This window comes from Oncorhynchus keta, chromosome 8 (genome assembly GCF_023373465.1).
Source record: "Oncorhynchus keta strain PuntledgeMale-10-30-2019 chromosome 8, Oket_V2, whole genome shotgun sequence".
In the NCBI taxonomy this organism is placed as follows: Eukaryota; Metazoa; Chordata; class Actinopteri; order Salmoniformes; family Salmonidae; genus Oncorhynchus; species Oncorhynchus keta.
Window position 1 is genome coordinate 23,576,864 of NC_068428.1, and position 20,108 is coordinate 23,596,971.

The 20,108-nt window shown below is 44.1% G+C and overlaps 1 protein-coding gene across 2 annotated transcripts in view; it reads right to left on the minus strand.

The window, feature by feature from the left end:
- Positions 1-2,183: 2,183 nt before the first annotated feature.
- The window catches only part of akap12b (A kinase (PRKA) anchor protein 12b), a 64,032-nt gene continuing 46,107 nt past the window's right edge, over positions 2,184-20,108 (minus strand). Inside the window, exons 1-3 of one of the 2 annotated variants that reach the window (XM_035760026.2) lie at positions 13,976-14,233; positions 4,384-8,946; positions 2,184-3,158 (exon numbers count right to left, since the gene is read on the minus strand). In XM_035760026.2, the coding sequence (XP_035615919.1) occupies positions 4,388-8,946; positions 13,976-14,000 (4,584 nt within the window). In that variant the 5' untranslated portion in view covers positions 14,001-14,233 and the 3' untranslated portion in view covers positions 2,184-3,158; positions 4,384-4,387. Of the gene's footprint in view, positions 3,159-4,383; positions 8,947-13,975; positions 14,234-20,108 lie in introns of those variants that run through there. The other variant, XM_035760027.2, reaches the window with a different exon arrangement.

Genomic DNA, 20,108 nt, shown 5'->3' on the forward strand with positions numbered 1-20,108 from the left:
GTCCAACATAGATTCTGCTTGAGAAATTGCTATTTTTTTCAGAATATTTTTTTTTTTACCATTTCAAAGGAAACACTTTGAAGTTTGTGGAAATGTAAAAGCCATGTAGGAGAATATAACACAATGGAAAAAAAACAACCGTTCTTTTATATATTTTTGTACCATCATCTTTGAAATGCAAGAGAAAGGCCATAATGTATTATTCCAGCCCAGGTGCAATTTAGATTTTGGCACTAGATGGCAGCAGTGTATGTGCAACGTTTTAGACTGATCCAATGAAACATTGCATTTATGTTAAAACATTTGTATCAAGGCTGCCCAAATGTGCCTACTTTGTTTATTAACTTTTCATGTTCAAAATTGTGCACTTTCCTCAAGCAATAGCATGGTATTCTTTCACTGTAATAGCTACTGTAATTTGGACAGTGCAATTAGATTGACAAGAATTTAAGCTTTCTACCAATATCAGATATGTCTATGTCCTGGGAAATTTTCTTGTTACTTACAACCTCATGCTAATCGCATTAGCCTATGTTAGCTCAACCGTCCCGTGGACTGGACACCGATCCCGTTAACGTATATTTGCCCATGTTTTGAAAAAGCTGTAACAAATTACTAATCCGTACTACAGAGGCAAAAGTAAGCCATAAGTAGGCCAGCTTATTTTGTGATCTTTCAAACATTTAAACATCTTGAGGATCATATGCAATGGTGTCTTGCCAATATTACTTCTGCAAGATTTCGTGACATCCTCACCTTGGACATCATTCTCCAAATCTTTTTACAGTATGATGGTATCAATTTCATGTGTGATAATTAATACACTAAATGTAGTTCAGAACCAGATAGAAACAGAAACTCAGGTACACATTTTTATATTGCTAGCTTTATTTTTGAATGAAATATAGACAGGTTTCTGTATCTACTATTAACAGCTTGGAAAATGTAAAAGACAGAATTAAGTCCATGCTACAGATACATTATATGCTTATAGGTTATTACAATATTATTTTTTGAAGTGCATAGGTATACAATTTGTACAGATGTTACCAGGTTCACAGTTAGATTGTGTTACAAAAAGCTCGGGCGGATCTAAGGTGGAGGTGTTTCCAAACCAAATGCAATAGAATAAGCAGTGAACACAGACTGTTTATTATTTATTTGTACTATTTTACATAAAACAAACATTATGGATGTGTGTGACAAATCCACAGTCAAAGTAAAGTGAAACAGTGACCAGATATAGTGGTCGAGGCTTCGAGGATTTCTCTCCTGTCTCATTGGTCAGTCAGCTTTGTGAGGTGTAAAGTCTAGAGCTATATTGTCAATCATCATTTTGACATCCGAGGGATAAATAGGAAGCACTCCATTCTCACAGTATGTGCCCACAGTAGAATTGGCTCATCTAGCCACCCTAACTAATCTCAAAATCAGCATTTGAATTTCATTGGTAAATAAAAGTTGACTTGAAGATAAGTAAATCAGGCTGACCCAGAATGAGGCATTTGAGACAAATTGGACACATTTCGTCCTGCTGATGTTCTATCATTTTAGCAACCATGGATAACCTACCCTAAGTCAATTTGGCTTGGCTACATAGAAATGTCAATATAAGATGTTCTCTTTGTCTGGTACCATGTGATTTGTGATTGAGTAGTTTGTACCATCTAAAAATCTCACTGTTGCCAAATCAGTGAGGTTATGACTTACTGTACTGTCACACAAGTTACAACATGAAATGCATGTGTGGAATGTATTTTCAGCAAACAATGTTCATTTGAAAATGCAATGAAATGTAAACATTTCCAACATTCAAACATAAACATACATAACAGCACTCACCAGTGGGAATGGTCAAATATATCGACTGAGAGATGTGATAGTTTGCATCGGCAGCAGAGGGCGGCAAATAACTGCACTCCAAACTAGCATACAATCCTCCCTACGAGCGTACACTGTACACCAGAGATGGACGGATAGATCACCATTTCAAGAGATCAAGCAATTACACATATTTTGAAATGCTATCCACAACGTTAACAGAAGTCATACACTTGAAAATACAAGACAATCTAACGTGAGATATATGTTACTCTCCCCATGCAAGTGTATGTCCATCATAGTACACGGCATATTAATAAATCAGTGTCACCAAATACCTCTCTCACAATATCAAACCAGGCTGAGATAATAGTGTTTTATTGTATTTTTACATGATAATCAAAGACATACTTATTTCAGAAAGTAACAATACTTTTTTTCACAGTCATTCAGGCAGTGAAGTATGTTTTATCTACAGTAGGAGCTGAAAATATATTGTCAGGCTGAAAGGTGAAGGGAAGTACAGTGTGACAGAACATGTCAAAGATTAAAGTTTGTAAGATTGTTGCACACCTATTGACTTTCACCTCACTCCATGTCTTCACATTAAGTCATCGTCTGCAATCAATGATATCGGACACCGCCATTGAAATCACATATGTACCATGGTTTAGTTAGAATTTCTGCAAAATCCAGACATCTTTGAATCTAAGTCTTACATATGTTTGAGAAAATGGGTCACATATTCCATACAAAAAAAATAAAGGATGGGGGAATGAGAGAATACGCATAAGATATAAATACAATATACAAGATAATAATCCTCCAACTCTGAGACCACACACACACACACACACACACACACACACACACACACACACACACACACAAAACGGACAGCAGACTCCCGAGCCACAGCAAGGTCATCAAAACAGAAAAAGTAAATCACATTGATTACGAGCCAGATGGGAAGCTTCAAAGGTGCAGGACTCTGGCTTGGTATGTGTGTAGGGAGATCGATGCTTCACCTATGGAGGGACAGTGGGGTGGGGATGCCACCTCTGTGTGACAGGCTGGGGCTGCAGGACAGGGGCATGGAGGAAGGAGAGGGGTGGGGTGGAGCGAAGTCACTCTGGGCAGGGTGGGATGGAGCTCAGTCGCTCAGGGTGGGGTGGAGCTCAGTCACTCAGTCGCTCTGGGCAGGGTGGGGTGGAACTCAGTCTCAGTGTGTCTCCACAGTGTATCCTCTCACTCTCTCTCTCTTGCTAACTTTCTCACTATCACTCACTTCCTGGTCAGGACAGTCCGTCTCCCAGGCAACCATCTTGCATCTACAGCTAGGGTATAAATAAATACATGTTATTAGTAAATGGGTACCATTATCCTTGGAAACACATATCAAAAACTGGTCTCCAATCTGTGGATAACAATTAGGAAATTACTTGATTTATTTAGAAAACTTCATTCAGTGGATTTTTTCTTCTAATGGATTGTTCTAATAAGATACTTGCATCTGAGAGTAGTTTGAAACAGGAGAACTTAGTGCCTCATACGCCTGAGTGGAAAATGCTTTTTGGGATGTTGTAGACTGCAGTACTGCTGACTCAGAACCCCCTATATGTCCCACTCTCATGTATACCTCTCTTTCTTTCTCTGCTCCACTTTCCCCTCTCTTCCTCCCTCCCCTCTTCTCTGTCTGCTCTGCCATCCATTTCTCTTGGTTTTGTTTTTATGACTCAGCATGCTTAGTGGGACTGCTGTGCCAATGCTGCTTTCAGCCCGTTGTAATTCACTGACTCCTCTTTTTGCTGCAGTGCTGCGTTATTGCTTATTAAACATATAACAGGCCGCGCCCTTTAATCAAGTCAAATTTCAGGTGGACCTTGTGTAGAATTGACAAATAAAGTGATCTGAATCTTAAAAACATGTAGGTTATTCTGATATGCTTGCTTGACTCCATATTGAATCTGGGATGAAGGGAGAAAAGGAGGAGGATGAGGGAGGAATCATAATCAGTCTGTCAGCACAAGTTCATCTGCCCCTCACACACCGCTTCTCTTTATAGACCGCGGCCTACAAACTAGGGGTCAACCACGGCATTCCTGCTTTGATATAAAACGACCCCAGGTTACTCGTACCTCGAACAAAAGCTGTTTCATCTGGTCAGCCGGAAAGTCCCCCCTGATAAAAGTAGTGCCCATTGATGTTTTTAAAAAGCCACCATGAGAAGATTGTTTGATACGCTGACAAAGGAATTCTGGAAATAAAAAAATGAAAATAGTGTACTATTTTCTATGAACCTTTTCATCATGCTAGTTGAACATAATAACCTTAATAATATGTCTAGAATTGGTACCTTGGTCAAATACTAGAAATCGCTTTCTTTCACTTTCTTGTGTTAGAAGACAAGGGAGACGGTATGACCAGATGTCTCTAAAATATGTAGCATGACTAACATTAACTACAACCATTTCATTGTGGGGAAATACTTTTGGGACTCTGACATATAAACATCAACTCATTACTTAATCATAAACATAAGATATAAGACAGACTGCTTACCTGCTCACGATGTAGTTGTGAGCTCTGTGGAGGAGACAGTTTCAATCTCCCTCACTGCCTCCTCGATCACCTCGATCACCTGCGCCATCACCTCCACACGCTTCACTGGCGTCGCCTTCTCTGCCCCTGCCTCCGCTGGTCTGGCAACTGTCACAGCCATGGCGATGGCAACCTCCTTTTCCACGATGTTAGCAGGGGCCTCTTGGTTGGCAGTCACAGCTGGGGTGTCTGGTGTGGATTCAGGGGCTGGCGTGACTTCTTTAGCCAGGGCTTCCTTTGTCTCTGGTGCGCTTACAATGGCATCGATTTCTACCACCTCCATCTGGATTTCCTTTGCTTCCTTCTCTTCAACGATCTGTGCCGCTTGATTGACCACCTGTACTGTATGTGGGCCCACAACCTCAGCAGTCGTCTCCTTTGGCTGGGCTGGGGCTTTCGGTGTCTCTGTGTGCCCCTCTGGTACTGGGGTCTCTTCTGTCACCACCGCCGCTTCTGACTTCTCATCAGCTGCCTCTGGAACGGGAACCTCTGCTATCACTTCCTGAACCAGCTTGATTACCTCAGCTTGTAGAACTACCTGAACCTCTACTGCCTCTATGTTGCTCTTTACCTTTTGGATCTCCTCCTCTGCCTTTCCATCTGACTCACTCTCTGTCTGTTCCACCTTTACTACAACTTCAACCTCTACAACTTTCTCCTCACTTATGTTGACCTCCACTGCTTGCTTTAATTCCACTTCCTGTTTTATCTCCTCAACTCCCTCTTTGACAACATCCTCCGCCTCCTTGTTAACCTCTTCCACGATACTCTCTGTGATTTCAACTATGACTGGAATTGTCTCAATGACCTGAACGGCCTCGTGAACTTCCTTTGGTGGTTTTTCAGCCTCGGCTTGTGCCTCTGGAGCAGCAGGCTCCTCTGCAGGAGTTTCTGGTGCTGGTGCTTTAACTTGGACTACAGGAGTTTCAGCAATGACAGGTTTCTCCTCTGCTATTTGTTCAATCTCTTTCTCTATCATTGCTACTGCCTGGACTGGTAGTGCGTCTTCAGGTGTCTTCACGGTGGCAGTGACGCAGGCAGGTGCTTCGGGTTCAGCCTCTGCTTCAGACACTTTCTCCACAGCGTTCAGGATGACCACCTGAGAAATGACCAAGCCCGTCTCCTCCATGGCCTCTGCCTCCTTCGTCTCCTCGGCCTCTGTGACACCAACCTCAGTCACTTTCACTTGGATTTGGTAATCACCCGCAGGCTCTGCAACTGCCACTGAGACTGTTTCCACCGCCATGGCCTCCGGGATCTCCACTTGCTGGGTTTTCACAGACGGTGGGCTGATTAGGCACACAGTCTCCTTGACAATGACAAACTCTTCAGCAGGGGCTACAACAGCAATGGCTGCCTCGCACACCTCAGTAACTGTGGCCAGATCGAAGTCAGTTAGCAAGGTAGCCATTTCTCTTGTGACAGGCTCATTCACCTCCTCTACAGGAGCAATGTCTTTGATGGCAGCTGTCTCTTCCACCTCCATCTCCTCACTTTTGACCTCAACGACAGGTGCCTCAGAGATCTCCACAATGTCAGCGGCAATAGATTCTTCGACAGTTGGTGTGATGGGGTCCACCAGCTCCACTCTGGGGGTGTTCTCAGTCACTACAGGGGCCTCGATGATTTCAGCCTCCGTCTGGGTATCATTGATCACGGCTAGCTTTTCAACTTCAGGCTCTTTGCCCTCAGTGGCTATCTCAGGCTCTGGGATATCTTCAATAATCTTCTCTAGGGAGGTCTCCAGGAATGTGCTGTCGACCTGCTCCACTTGAGCCTCAAACATTGGCTCTTTAATAGAATCAGCCGCCTCAGTTGGATCACCCTTGTCCTCCACTGGCAACTCAGCAGACAGAGCATCGCTGATCTCAGCTAGACACTCCACGGTGGGAATCACAGGCTTCTCCACCGCCACCTTGGCAATCTCCTTGGTGCCCAGGCCAGTGCAGATGGCGGTGGCCTCAGTTTCTTTATGCACCATCAAGACAACCTTTGATTCGCTCTCGGTGAACTCAATCAGCGGTGTGGGCTCTGGGATGGACACAACATTCTCCAGTTGGACCTCTGTGATTTCTACGGAAGTCAGGCTTGGGAGCTCATTGACCAGCTCCACTGCCTCCTGCAGGACCTCCAGAGACTCTGGCTCAGGCTCATAGGGCACAGGGGTGGTTTCTCCAGACATGTCTGGAATCATCTTTGTAGTCACCTCGGCAACAGACAGCTCAGGCTCCTGCTCCAGGCATGTGACCGCCTCTGAGGTCTGCTCTACAATGTCCTCGGCGAGAGTGGTGTCAGCAGACTTTGGGGTGGCGGCACCCTCTTCTGGAATGTCGCTCAGCTGATCATGTGGAATCTCCTGGAGGTCTTCCACAACAGCCGTGGCTGAGATCCAAGAGGGGGATCTCTCTTCGGTGGAGGATTGAGCCTGAGTGATTGGTGCTGCCTCCTTAGCATCCACTGTCTCCACTGTCATTTCAAATTCAGCCTCTTCCTTAGTCTTGGCATGCTCGTTGTCGTATTCTGAGAGGGGGACCACGGCTGGTGTGTCAGAGTCTTCCTCGCCAGACCCCAGATCGGAGGAAAGCTGCTTCTTCTTTCTACGTCCAGGGATGAGTTTCCTCAGAGAGAATGAGGAATCTTCTTTTGAGATTTCACTGTCTGAGACAACCGGTTCGGCACCGGACTCATCTGTCTTATCCTCGGCTTTGGGCTTCTTCCTATGGGTGACGAGGCGCTTGAGAGTATCCCAGGTGGACTCTCCTGCGGCGGGGCTAGTGGATGGTTCGGGGGACGACACCGTGTTTTCCTGATCAGCCTCTCTGGAACTTCCAAGAGGAGACTCTGTGGTCTTAGCCGGTTCTTCTCCAGCTTGTGGCGCCTCCTCTTCCATTTTGGTCTCCTCATCTTCAGAGTCAGAGGTCTTCCTGGTCCTTTTCTTATTGCCGCCCATACACATAAGGGCCTCCCATGAGACTGAGGTGTCCATCTTCATCCTTTTGGACTCCTCTGTGCTGCCCTCCAGCTTTTCAGTGGCTTCGGTTTTTGGGTCCTCCTCAGTGGATTCTGGCTCCTTCTCTTTCTCCACAAACACGGCACTCTCAGTGGAGGACAGGGTGCCCGACTTGGCTTTCTCACCAGTTGCCTCGTCCTCACTCTCAGAGGGCCTCTTGATGCGTTTCTTGGGCGTCACCAGCTTCTTGAAGGAGGACCAGGGCATGATACCTTCTTTCTTCTTCCCTTCATCTGAGCTGGTTACCTCCCCATCAGCCTCTTGGCTGACCTCAGCTTGGGCGGTTTCTACCCCGATGGCATGCTCACCAGACTCCTCTGGAGACGAGGCCCCACTGTCGAGTTTCTGGACCTCTGCTGAATCTGTGGAGGTTTGGAGTTCAGCTGCCTGTTCCCCAGACTCGGTCAGCTTGGCCTCTGCATCTTTCTTGTCTTTCTTCTGTTTCTTAGTAGAGAGCTTCTTCAGGCCGGCCCCAGTGAAGAGCTTTTTCAGTGGGCTTCCCTGGGCCTTGACCTTCTCCTGGGATGATAGCAGCTCAGCCTCGGTGGTGACCTCGACTGGGGCGTTGTCTGTTTCCACAGCCTCTTCAACTTTCTCTTCCGCTGGTTTGGCATTGTCAGAAATACCGGATTCTGACATTTCTACTGCAACCTCGGCTTGGACCTCCTCTTTGATCTCTTTGACAGGTGCTTCCACTGTCTCAGTTTCTGTGGAATAATCAGGCTTAGCCTCCTCTGGTGTTGTCACTGGTTCCACCTCCTTCACCTCTCTCTCAACCTCTTCTTGTGCTTTCTCTCCATCCTCCTCCACCACAGTCTCTGCTGTTTCCTCTCCCTCCTTTATCTCCTCCTCGGCAGCTTTCTCTTTTGGCTCCTCCTCTTTGGGCTTCTTGATGCTTGCCTTCTTGCGCAGATTGAAGAAGATTCCCTGTGTAAAGAACCTTCTGAAGGGGGACTGAGTGGTCTCCTGGCCAGGTGGGTTAGTTGCAGCTGGGTCCTCAGGCTCTTTCTCTGTAGCTTCCGCCTCAGCCCCCTCTGCAGCCTCTTCTCTGACTGCCTCTGCAGCCTCTCCATCCACGGTCTCAGATGGGGCATCCACTGGAGTGGCGTCAGTCTCAATGGTGGAGGTATCTGGCTCAGTTGCCTTCTCCTTCTCAGATTTGACCTCCTCCTCTGCAGTGGTGGCTTCCTCCTTAGTTTCCTCAGACCCGCTGGTCTCTCCTTCCTCCACCTCCTTGTCCTTCACCGTCAGCAGCTGCACCGGCTCCGTCTTCTCATTCTTGTCCTTCTTCACAGTGAACTTGAAACCAACAAACTTAAAGATCTTTTTGAAGCCCACCTCATTGGCTTCGCCTGGTTTCTCCTCGACCTCCTTCTCCTCTGCAGAGGTGATGTTGTTTGTGTCAGGTGACACATTCTCATCCTTCTCTCCGTTCACCTGAGGGGGCACCTCAGCCTGGAGGGAGTCCATTGTTTCAGGAACCTCCTCCTTCTGAGACACAGACACGGCATCAACTGAAATGACAGAGAGATAAAAAGCAAGGTAATATACCCATTCCCACAAACAACAACCGATAGACACTCTTTCTCTCACACAGGCACATAGGGGGAGCCAGATCAGAGACAAGACTGTATCAGGACAAATGGAAAATGTGAGGAAACCATTTTTAAAAACTCAAATAGCATCTTCAACATCTGAAGATGACCTAAACCACATCACAAAAGCAATAGCTGACCCCGAGTGGATTTAATCAAGCAGTATGCAAGGACCAGAAATAGAGTTTGATCGTTGACACCAATCAACAACAATGAAATTAATTCCATTGCCAACGCTTGGACAAAGATCCAATCCCAAAATAAAGAAAGCTTACAGGCAAGGGTGTACAGATGTAGGATCATAATTTGATCACTCTTTTGTTGCTGAGAATTTCCACTTTGACATTTAAGACTTTATTTGCCCTCACAAAAAAATTATCAACCCCTATAAAAATGGCCATTAATTATAATCCACATAATTCACATTTCCTGTTGCTGCAGGATTAGCTAACTAATAAGTTAACTAGTCATTACTTTTTTTAAAAGATCCTGCATCTATATTTCAAACCCCCCCAGCTGTGTTGCTTTTTCCAACACTATAGCTACCACCTCCTTATCCACTCTCATGCATCTACTGTAAGAACTAGTTTCTCTATTTGACAGAAAACTGTTGAAGTGACAGGTGAGAGAAACAGAACACACACACACTCTCACACACACACTCTCACACACACACACACACACACACACACACACACACACACACACACACACACACACACACACACACACACACACACACACACACACACACACACACACACACACACACACACACACACACACACTGCCTGACATTTCTGCCATATCTATCTGTGTTTTGACAGGAGTGGGTGGAGGTAGTGGGCTGGGGTTGGGCTTAGTTCACAGCCCATTTAGACTTCTGAGGCCTCTTTTCCTCTAGCATTCCACTACAGCAGGGGAAATCTCACATCTGTTGCTGGGAGTCTTTTCTCTGGGGGTCCTCAGCCTACCCTAGGGCTCTCAAAACAAATTCACAGCATTTTTTTTATACATAGATCTCAATTCACCTAGATACACACCAAGGCTGGGAGACACACGCAGTCGTTTAACCAGGCAAACATGCTCATATTCTCATAGTGACCCCCCCTCTCTCCTCTGACTGACAGATAAAACCACTCACACCAGTATGTGCACCATGCACACGCACACATTTCCACACACACAATACACACATTTCCACACACACAATACACAGATAAAACAACAGTATGAGATTATACTTCAATATGAATAATCTTCCCTATGACAAATCTGATAATCCTATGTTTTTAGAGCCAACTAATTAATAGTCTTGCTCATAAATTTCTCTAAGAGAATGAAACAATGTGAGAAAAAAAGGTAATATATCAAAATCAACTTTAAACCAAGACACAAGCCGTTGGAGCATAATGTGCACTATAGAAACATTCCATGAATAAGATACAGTTCTGGCATTTGGCCAGAGTTTATCTCTCTCTAATCTGTTCACTTCCTGTTGTTACATTACAGTGGTGGAGCTTCACATGTTGGTCTGACATTCCTGGAATATCACTGCTCTAAGAAAAAAGTTGCCTTCATTCATTGGCTAAAAAAACAATTTTGACCAACATAACCACGAGTATAAAAAAAAACATTCACCAAATTTCACATCAACTCAATCTAAATCTGTGTAATATACATTCTACTCGTTTGGGGCTTTTGTGAGAGTGAGGCTTACAACATCTATTTTGGACATATGGGTTTGACGTGAGGAATGTGAGCTATGCGAGTCACCCGGAATTAAATTATTTTAGAATGCTGTAAATATAAACTGGTCTAAAGCAGCCATCCACTTCCCATTGAAAAATACTATTTTTGTACCCAATACTTGGTTTCAGCTGTATGTGGTATATGTTACTATGGGCCTATCCCCCACCCAACAAAGATATCCCTCTAACCTGAATTCCATCACACACAGCTAAATGAGGACTGCATTGTTTGCGTCATTTTTCTCTTTTTGGTCTTTGGCAAGGCTTTCTTGGGCTGTTCGTGCACACACAAAATTATCGAGGCAGGTCTACGCCCCTTCGTCTGTCATTTGTCAACAGTAGAGATTCTTCAATAAAGTTGCTGTTGTCATTCAACAATAATACATATTTTTTTACTTGATAAATGCACCAAACATCTTAGTACATTTGAGCGACTAAGATTTCCCCGGAAAAAAAACATCAAAACTAATGACTTTCTTAAATGTTTTTTTCAAGCGAAGGTCTTTTAAAAAGAGAATGCGAGCACACTCGTTCGGTTCGCCTAACCGATTCCGGATAGGCGCCAGCCGAACCGAAGCCTGGGGGGTGGGGGTTGGGGGGGGGCAGGGTTAAATAATGGGGGGGGTGGAGAGCTCTCTCTCACATAGCTGTTATTGTTAGGGCAGTTGTTACATTGTCATGCCATTCCATTGTTAGGGAATGTCAAGACCATAAACAACATGCCAACAAACCCAACCCCTGATGTAAAGGCCCAAGTGATCCCAGAATTTGGAAATACAGTTTAGAGCTGTATCTCAGTTCTAAACCAATGTGTATAAGTCAATCGGTCAGCCATATGAATAAACAAAAATGTTTCTGTCCAAGACACAATTATACTGTGAAACAGAGGTAATCCTTAGTGGGGCTGTACTAAGCCATGTGTATCTATGGCGATAATAAAACACAGGAACCATGATGATTTAACAGAGTACCGGCGTCTTCAGGTATGTTTGATCTTTGTTTTATGGCCAACTTTTTACAGGCATAGCACCATTAACAGGGTCGCTCCTACGGCTGGTTAGGGAAGAGGGGAAAGAGGAGTCAGGGGTTATTAGAATACAGAGGGGGAGGATAAGGGGGAGGGTACATGAAAAGGTGGAATGAGTGAGGGTCAGTTCTGACTGGTACCAGAGGAAAGTGAGGGCCCGGGGCTAGGAGTAGGCGGGGGTGAGTGTAGACGGGTGAGGAGAGAGACAATGGGGTGAGGGTAGAGGAGGAGAGAGAAGAGGGGGTGAGGGTAGAATGATGCCTGAGGGCCCAGTCAGAGGGTGTTATAGATCTCTGACACACTATCATAGTTTAAATGACTTATTATTTTAGCTAGCTGTGTGTGTGTGTGTTAAGACTATGCACAGGTTAAATTCCATGTAAATCTATCATTATTCCCTAGCGTCTCCAAAGAGATGTGAAATTTGATAGTCTCTGTTGTGGCTATAGTAGATATCTGGCTCTTTGTGTGTAAATGGGGGTTGTTGGGATGCTTGGGGGCGTTTCCATCTCCACTCATGCTGGAGTGGCGGCTTTTGGGGGAGGTGGTGTCAGTTGGGTGGCGTCCTGCTATTCTATCCAGACAGTATTTGCAAACTTTGCCAAACAAACATATGCAAATCCCTGCTCTAATTACTGTAGTCTGCTGTGGGAAACAAAGTGAACAAAAAGAGTCAGTTAAACAGAGAGAACCCCCATGAAGTCTGGCCCAGCCTACCCTACCCCACCCCTCCTCCATCTCTTCTCCTCTCTCCCCCACTATTATAGGTGTGGCCCCACTGTCTCGGAGGGCTTCTCTCCAGCCGCTAGAGGTCACAATCAGCACTGGGGAGCAAACAACCGTTATCCAACCATTTGGCCTCTTCTATTATCTGATCCATCTAAAGACAACAGTTTATGACTATATATGAGCTCACACCCTAAGCATACAACCCAACTAATCCTATATAGTCCATTAGTTACACTTAGAAATAGAGAGCAGGCATATCACTATATAAGCACTGGTTATTTCTGGCATTCCCTATTCTGATGCAGAGAAAGCCAACTTCTGCTCTCACACATAAAGCAGAGAATAGCAACCAAGCCCCTTTAAACTATCACTTTGAGTTACAAAGGTTATAGAATATCTCTCTCTCTCTCTCTCTCTGCATAATCAATCCCATACGTCCCCTACCCTTCCCACCCCTCCCTACCCATTCTCAGTGGCCAAGCAGTATCACCCCACTGGGAGAAGAGATCCAATTTAAACTAATTGAAATACTTACCAAGAATGAGGGTGTGCAGGGCTGGGACTCTAAGAACCAGATGAGACCTTGGCTTAAAACTGGCTTTGAAGCATTTGAACATAAATATAATCAAATAATTATACCTGGCAGTTGTCGAAGTGCGAAATTGCTGTTTCATGGTGGAAGCTACTAGGCAGTTGTAATGATCTATGGAATGTATACATTAGGAGGTTCAGGGAAGCAGGGCTGGCAGAGCTAGAGTATCGTATACCATGACTGGTCTTGGCTACAACTGTAGTCGAGTTACATCAGCGAGAGGGGAAGACGCTCTCTAAGAATTACCCACAGCCCAGTCACCAATCTGAAACAGATACCAATACCAATCTAACGTCATGAGAGATAAATGGATATACCAACGTATCTGAGTGAGCCAGGTTCACCAAGTATTTGCATACTTCCAAAGCACACAATGTCGGGAGAAAAAAATTACACAAACTCAACAATGGTGCTTTTTTAAATCCCAAACATTAGAGTTCATATCAAAGTCTGTGACCATGTAGTTAGTTAAAGAGACCAGGCGAGGACAGCCTCAACCCACAATACCAACCACACCCTCAAGACAGCAATGCCCCTGGCTACACTTGGTCGCCTAAGGAGAAACTAGGGTTTAACCCCTTCATGTTATGCTAATTACATGACTAAAGAACTATCTGAAAGGGATTGTTAAACGTTAAACCACTACTTAAAGAGCATGGAGTCTCCCTAATAGAAACTAAAAAGATCATTCAAGTTACTCAGTCATCATCATATCTGTCAATTGGGATGAAAGTTCACGTTACATCAAATTAAACTAAGTTAAACAACATTATGCTCAACTTCTCAATGACATTTGACACAGTGAGATCATAACTGAACAGGAAATAAGTTGAATAAGTTGAATCTTACCTGTGAGAGTTATCGTTCCAAGCATTTGTAAAACTTCTTTTATAATTATTTTTTACAAAAATAGTAAATAAAAAATACTCTTTAAGAACTGCGGTTGTAAAAAAAAACGTTGCCGTTTATCTCTCCTTCTTTCTCTCACACACAGTAAAGTCTGTGGGGTTTTAGTTTCTAACACTTCCCTCCTAAGTCTGGGGGCAGGAGCAGTCTCTCTTCTCTAGAGTGTCTCTGTTAGTCTGAAGGTAGAAGCTAGAGCTACACACACATTTCAACAGATGCTCCTGACCGACACACATGTCATGTAAGGACCACCCCCATCTCCCCTTCCTCCCCCTTGCTCTCTTTTCTTCAGCTGTTCTGAATGATTTAGCCTTTTCCTCCTCTCTCCTCCCCTGTCTCCCTTCAGCGGCCATCCAGAATGACAGTGCTTGTCATGTGATCTTTCAGGGAAGCGTACCCCCCCCCCTCCAACCGCTCCTCTCTCCCCCGTTACACCCCCCTCCTCCCCACCTCATTGTGTGTGTTAAGACCCCATGCAGCCTGGAAGTCCTGCTTAGGTAAGGAGTGTAAGGGGAGAGGGGTATAGAGGGGGTGTAGCTCTGGGTAATGCCTTATTAAAGACAGATCTTTTGGGGAGGGGTCTTTCTACAACACCCCTCACCCCTTTCTTCCCCATTCAGTCTCTCCCCTTGCACCCTTAATACATAGTTCCCCCAGACTTTAGAAAAGCAAATGGAAATGCGTCTGAGGCCCCTCTCTTTTCACTCCCTCCCTTCCTCTGGAGAGTCGACATCTCACTGCTCCATATCTATGTCACCAGTCATGAAGGAATGTTGACAGAGTCATGCCTCTAAGGCAGTTCAGAGGCCTCAAACTCTTTGGAGTTCCTTGCAAAAGCAGGTTACTATATTAACAATGGAAGTAAGTCGTATGGAGTCAATGAGCCTTAACAACAACTTAAAGACACCAGCACCACAAATGTACGTCATTACTGATCCACACACTTCCAAACAATGACCATGAATGCAGTCCATTTGAGGTTGTTTCAGCCAGTTTGTTTAGAGGAACTAAATCATTGGGGAGGTTGACCACAAGTTGCTGCCTGTCCCTATGAATGTTAATGGCCCATTCTCATTAAAGGCAAATAGGCAGAGTAGACCATCTAATTCAGCTTTTGTCTGTGGGTTTGTGTGGACACTTTGAGGAATGCTGCTAATTCTTCAGGTAAATACCGCATATCAGATTCCTCAAACCTCTACATTGACCTGGCAGAATGTGTGAATTCCATGTGGAATGTTCCCAAATGGGAGTTAACGTCTCTAATCAAGTCGTGTCTGGATCGAACACACACACACACACACACACACACACACACACACACACACACACACACACACACACACACACACACACACACACACACACACACACACACACACACACACACACACACACACACACACACACCCTTCATAAGCAATCAATATTACATTTAAAATCTAACAATCAACATTAATTCAAGTATTGCTGTGAGTGAGTGTATACTTTGAACTCAAAATCAGAGGCCCCACCGTTTTTCTAATGCTACAAATAAGATGGTTAAGAGCAGTAAATCCAAACACTACATCCACAGACCAGACCTCAGACGTATCAGAGGAACAGAAAAGTTGTTGCAGTGCAAATACACACAGGGTCAAGTAGAAGACAGTGAAAAAGTCCAACTCAATTCAGATTTTTTTTCAACACTTCCTGTTAGTCATTCACTTCAGAAAGAAATTAAATGAAAGAGAGAAATGGTTCCCATCCGAGATGAGAGGAACGCCTCAGGGAGGAGGGGGACACTGACCCTATCACAGATCTTTCTCTATTTCGGAGAGGTACAGGGATTGCCTTTCTCAGTGAACATAGCCTGAAGGTTAACCACAGCTTACTACTGTAACAATTTTCTTATAGTACTTTAACTGAAGTACAAGAGCAAAAGAGTCCTGAATAGATGTTATGTAAAAGTCATTGTGTCGTTTTTTTTACACAATCATAAACATACTTGCTAATGTAGTTAAAGAGGAGTCTCTCAATGAATGAGTTTACCATTGAGTAACTAGAGTTTACACACAGCTGTACCCACGGTTATTAAATCGGTGGTGCCAACATTCATTCACCACGAATGTGGCTGTGATGACACAACACTGTGGCACTCAGTTATTACAGTGACTAAGTAGAAAGTGTGTATGTCTCTCAACACCCTACTGTACTGTATTACTACGGTATGATAGTGGTGGTAATATGCTGAGTGGACAGTGAGTCAGGGAGAGAGGAATGTTACTATGTGTGATGATGAGAAGAATACCTCGGATGGGGCGGCTCGTCATCTACCTCTTCCTTTCCCCCGGTACGGACCGGTACTTCCGCTCTTTGTGTGAGTCATCATCACCATCACATTCCTCGACTTCCATACATACTCAACCACTCACATAATCACGCATAGATGAATTGGATAGAGTTTAGTGTAATATAGTGTAGAATAAAGAACGACATTCCATAGCATAGCCATTTTATTATGTTGTCTAGATGACTGAGTTGTTTGGAGTAGGAAGATGAAAACACGAAGCCTGTGGGTTTAGCCCTCCTCAGAATGACGATATGTGTTGTGTTTACTGGGAAAATGCGTCAATATAATGACCATATCATTACAATAAGCCTATGAAATGTTCATAGCATTGCTATAACAAATCACATGAAATACTAGTTATATAACTACAGTTGAAGCAATGGCATGTAATTGCTGAGCCATAGATCACTAGAACATGGATATTTTGTCTCCACCAAGGCTGATACCAGTGACACCCCATGTGGTGTCTCTCTTTTGTGTTTTGTCCTATATTTTAATTACATGTTTTATTTTTAATCCCAGCCCCTGTCCCCACAGGAGGCCTTTTGGAAAGGCCGTCATTATAAATATAAACTTGTTATTAACCGACTTTCCTAGTTAAATAAAGGTTAAATAATAAGTAAACAACAAAAATCTCCAGCACAAAAAAACAGGCCTTAAATTCCTCCTCCAGTCTCCTTTTCACATCATGTAACACCTGATTTACTTAACAAAGGTACATCTCAATAGGTGGTACAGGTCAGACAAGACATGGCACAAGTAGGGAGGGTGTTCCTCTTTTGTTCTCTATTGCTACTCTATTGTTCCTCAAGCAAGGGGGAGACTGATGACATCACATTTGACAATCAGACCAACTCCTTGACTGCCCTACTCCGCAGTTGTGTCTAAAAAACACTATTTTGCGTAAAACATATATATTTTGACCCTTTAGTGTGTGTACTTTACTGTAATTATACTTGGAATATCGCTTTTCAACAGTTAAAGTTTTTTTTAAATCACTGGAGGACATCATGAAGTTAATGGTGAAATGTTGAGGTCGGGACTTTAACACAAGAGGGTGGGGAGATGGGTTTGGGTGGAGAGAGGTTTAGAGCAATACAGTATTACATCACGGCAGGGTCGCCACACCCCTTCTTTCTACTCTACTAATTCCTGGAGCCGGACCGGGAGGATGATGTTGAAATAATTGGAGGAAAAGGAAATGAGGGCTGTGTGAACGTATCTGCCCCAGATCTGAGAAGCTGATTCTCTCTGCATCACCTCCTTTCCTCTTCTCTTTTATCTGTCTTTATCTACTTTTAACACACCGTGTCTTTCCTGCATCTAGATCTATCGATCTCACTCAAGTGTTCTTTAATCCATCTCTTCTTCCCTCTTTTCCTCTCCCCCTCTCCTCCCCTCTGTGTGTGAGCCAGGGGGGCGGATAACAATGCCGAACAGGAAACCCAGTCGATCCTTGACATCACCTCTTCCTTTTCCACTGCCTGTTTCCTCGAGTCACAATTCTCCGCTCTACACATTCTGTCCCATAACCCTGACGCCATCTCACTTCTGGTAACAATTCAGAGTGACTGCATGTGTACTGTATGTGTGGGTTATGGGGAAAAGGGTGTGACACAGCTGTCCCATGAGCTATACTCTGTCACGGTAATGACGTCTTGATTTTGGGGCATATCAGAACCATCTTCTCGGCTTGTTTAGCAGTGAACAATAGTTTGGTTTATTGGAACAGTCGAAGCTCAACTTCTTTGCAGAGAAGGATGGAGGGAGTTGGTACCATACAATCAAACAGACAAGCAGGGTTGGGTTTTCTCCAGCATTATGACATCATCAGGCACAACTCTAAGCAATCTGACAGTCTCAGGACTTGACTTACTGGACTTATTCAGTTGAACTCCTAGTTGACAGTCTCAGGAGTATTCATAACTACTTATGCCTGACTATGCCTCTATTGAAGTTTCTTTAAAAAATGTGTGTACTTTTAACCCTTTTTTTCGTGATATCTAAGAGGTAGTTACAGTCTTGTCCCATCGCTGCAACTCCCGTACGGACTCGGGAGAGGCAAAGGTCGAGAGCCATGCGTCCTCCGAAACACCACCCAGCCAAGCCACACTGCTTCTTGACACACTGCTCGCTTAACCCGGAAACCGGCCGCACCAATGTGTCGGAGGAAACACTGTAAAGCTGGCGACCGTAGTCAGCGTGCACTGCACCCAGCCCGCCACAAGGAGTCACTAGAGCGCGATGGGACAAGGATATCCCGGCTCGCCAAACTCTCCCCTAACCTCTGACAAAGCTGGGCCAGTTGTGCACCACCTCACGGGCCTCCCGGTTGTAGCCACTCGGGAGGCTCTCTATTGAACTTTCTCTGTAATGATAAGACATCTGGGCTTGGTCAACATACTTTCATTGTAATGAATCATCTCCAATTGACCTCCCTGTTACAGAATTAGCAGTACATTGTACAAACGACTCCAGAGAACCAGTGTCCTCCATAATAAAAGGTTTCTAAGAATCAGTCTTTAAATCAAGCTTTAGAAAATAATGCTAAATCCAATGGTTGAGATCAATGGACCTGTTATGCTTGACTTGGATTGTATTTCACTAAGCAAAATTCCACTCAACAAGTTAGTCTTACTAAATAAGTTAGTCTTACTAAACAAGTTAGTCTTACTAAATAAGTTGGTCTTACTAAATAAGTTAGTCTTACTAAACAAGTTAGTCTTACTAAATAAGTTGGTCTTACTAAATAAGTTAGTCTTACTAAACAAGTTAGCAACTCTGATCGCGACTCAGTTGGATGTTTTGATGTATAGAAATACAGTGGGCAAAAAAGTATTTAGTCAGCCACCAATTGTGCAAGTTCTCCCACTTAAAAAGATGAGAGAGGCCTGTCATTTTCATCATAGGTACACTTCAACTATGACAGACAAAATGAGAAAAAAATATCCAGAAAATCACATTGTAGGATTTTTTATGAATTTATTTGCAAATTATGGTGGAAAATAAGTATTTGGTCATCTACAAACAAGCAAGATTTCTGGCTCTCACAGACCTGCAACTTCTTCTTTAAGAGGCTCCTCTGTCCTCCACTCATTACCTGTATTAATGACACCTGTTTGAACTTGTTATCAGTATAAAAGACACCTGTCCACAACCTCAAACAGTCACACTCCAAACTCCACTATAGCCAAGACCAGAGAGCTGTCAAAGGACACCAGAAACAAAATTGTAGACCTGCACCAGGCTGGGAAGACTGAATCTGCAATAGGTAAGCAGCTTGGTTTGAATAAACCAACTGTGGGAGCAATTATTATGAAATGAAAGACATACAAGACCACTGATAATCTCCCTCGATCTGGGGCTCCACACAAGATCTCACCACGTGGGGTCAAAATTATCACAAGAACGGTGAGCAAAAATCCCAGAACCACACGGGGGGACCTAGTGAATGACCTGCAGAGAGCTGGGACCAAAGTAACAAAGCCTACCATCAGTAACACACTACGCCGCCAGGGACTCTAATCCTGCAGTGCCAGACGTGTCCCCCTGCTTAAGCCAGTACATGTCCAGGCCCGTCTGAAGTTTGCTAGAGAGCATTTGCATGATCCAGAAGAAGATTGGGAGAATGTCATATGGTCAGATGAAACCAAAATATAACTTTTTGGTAAAAACTCAACTCGTCGTGTTTGGAGGACAAAGAATGCTGAGTTGCATCCAAAGAACACCATACCTACTGTGAAGCAT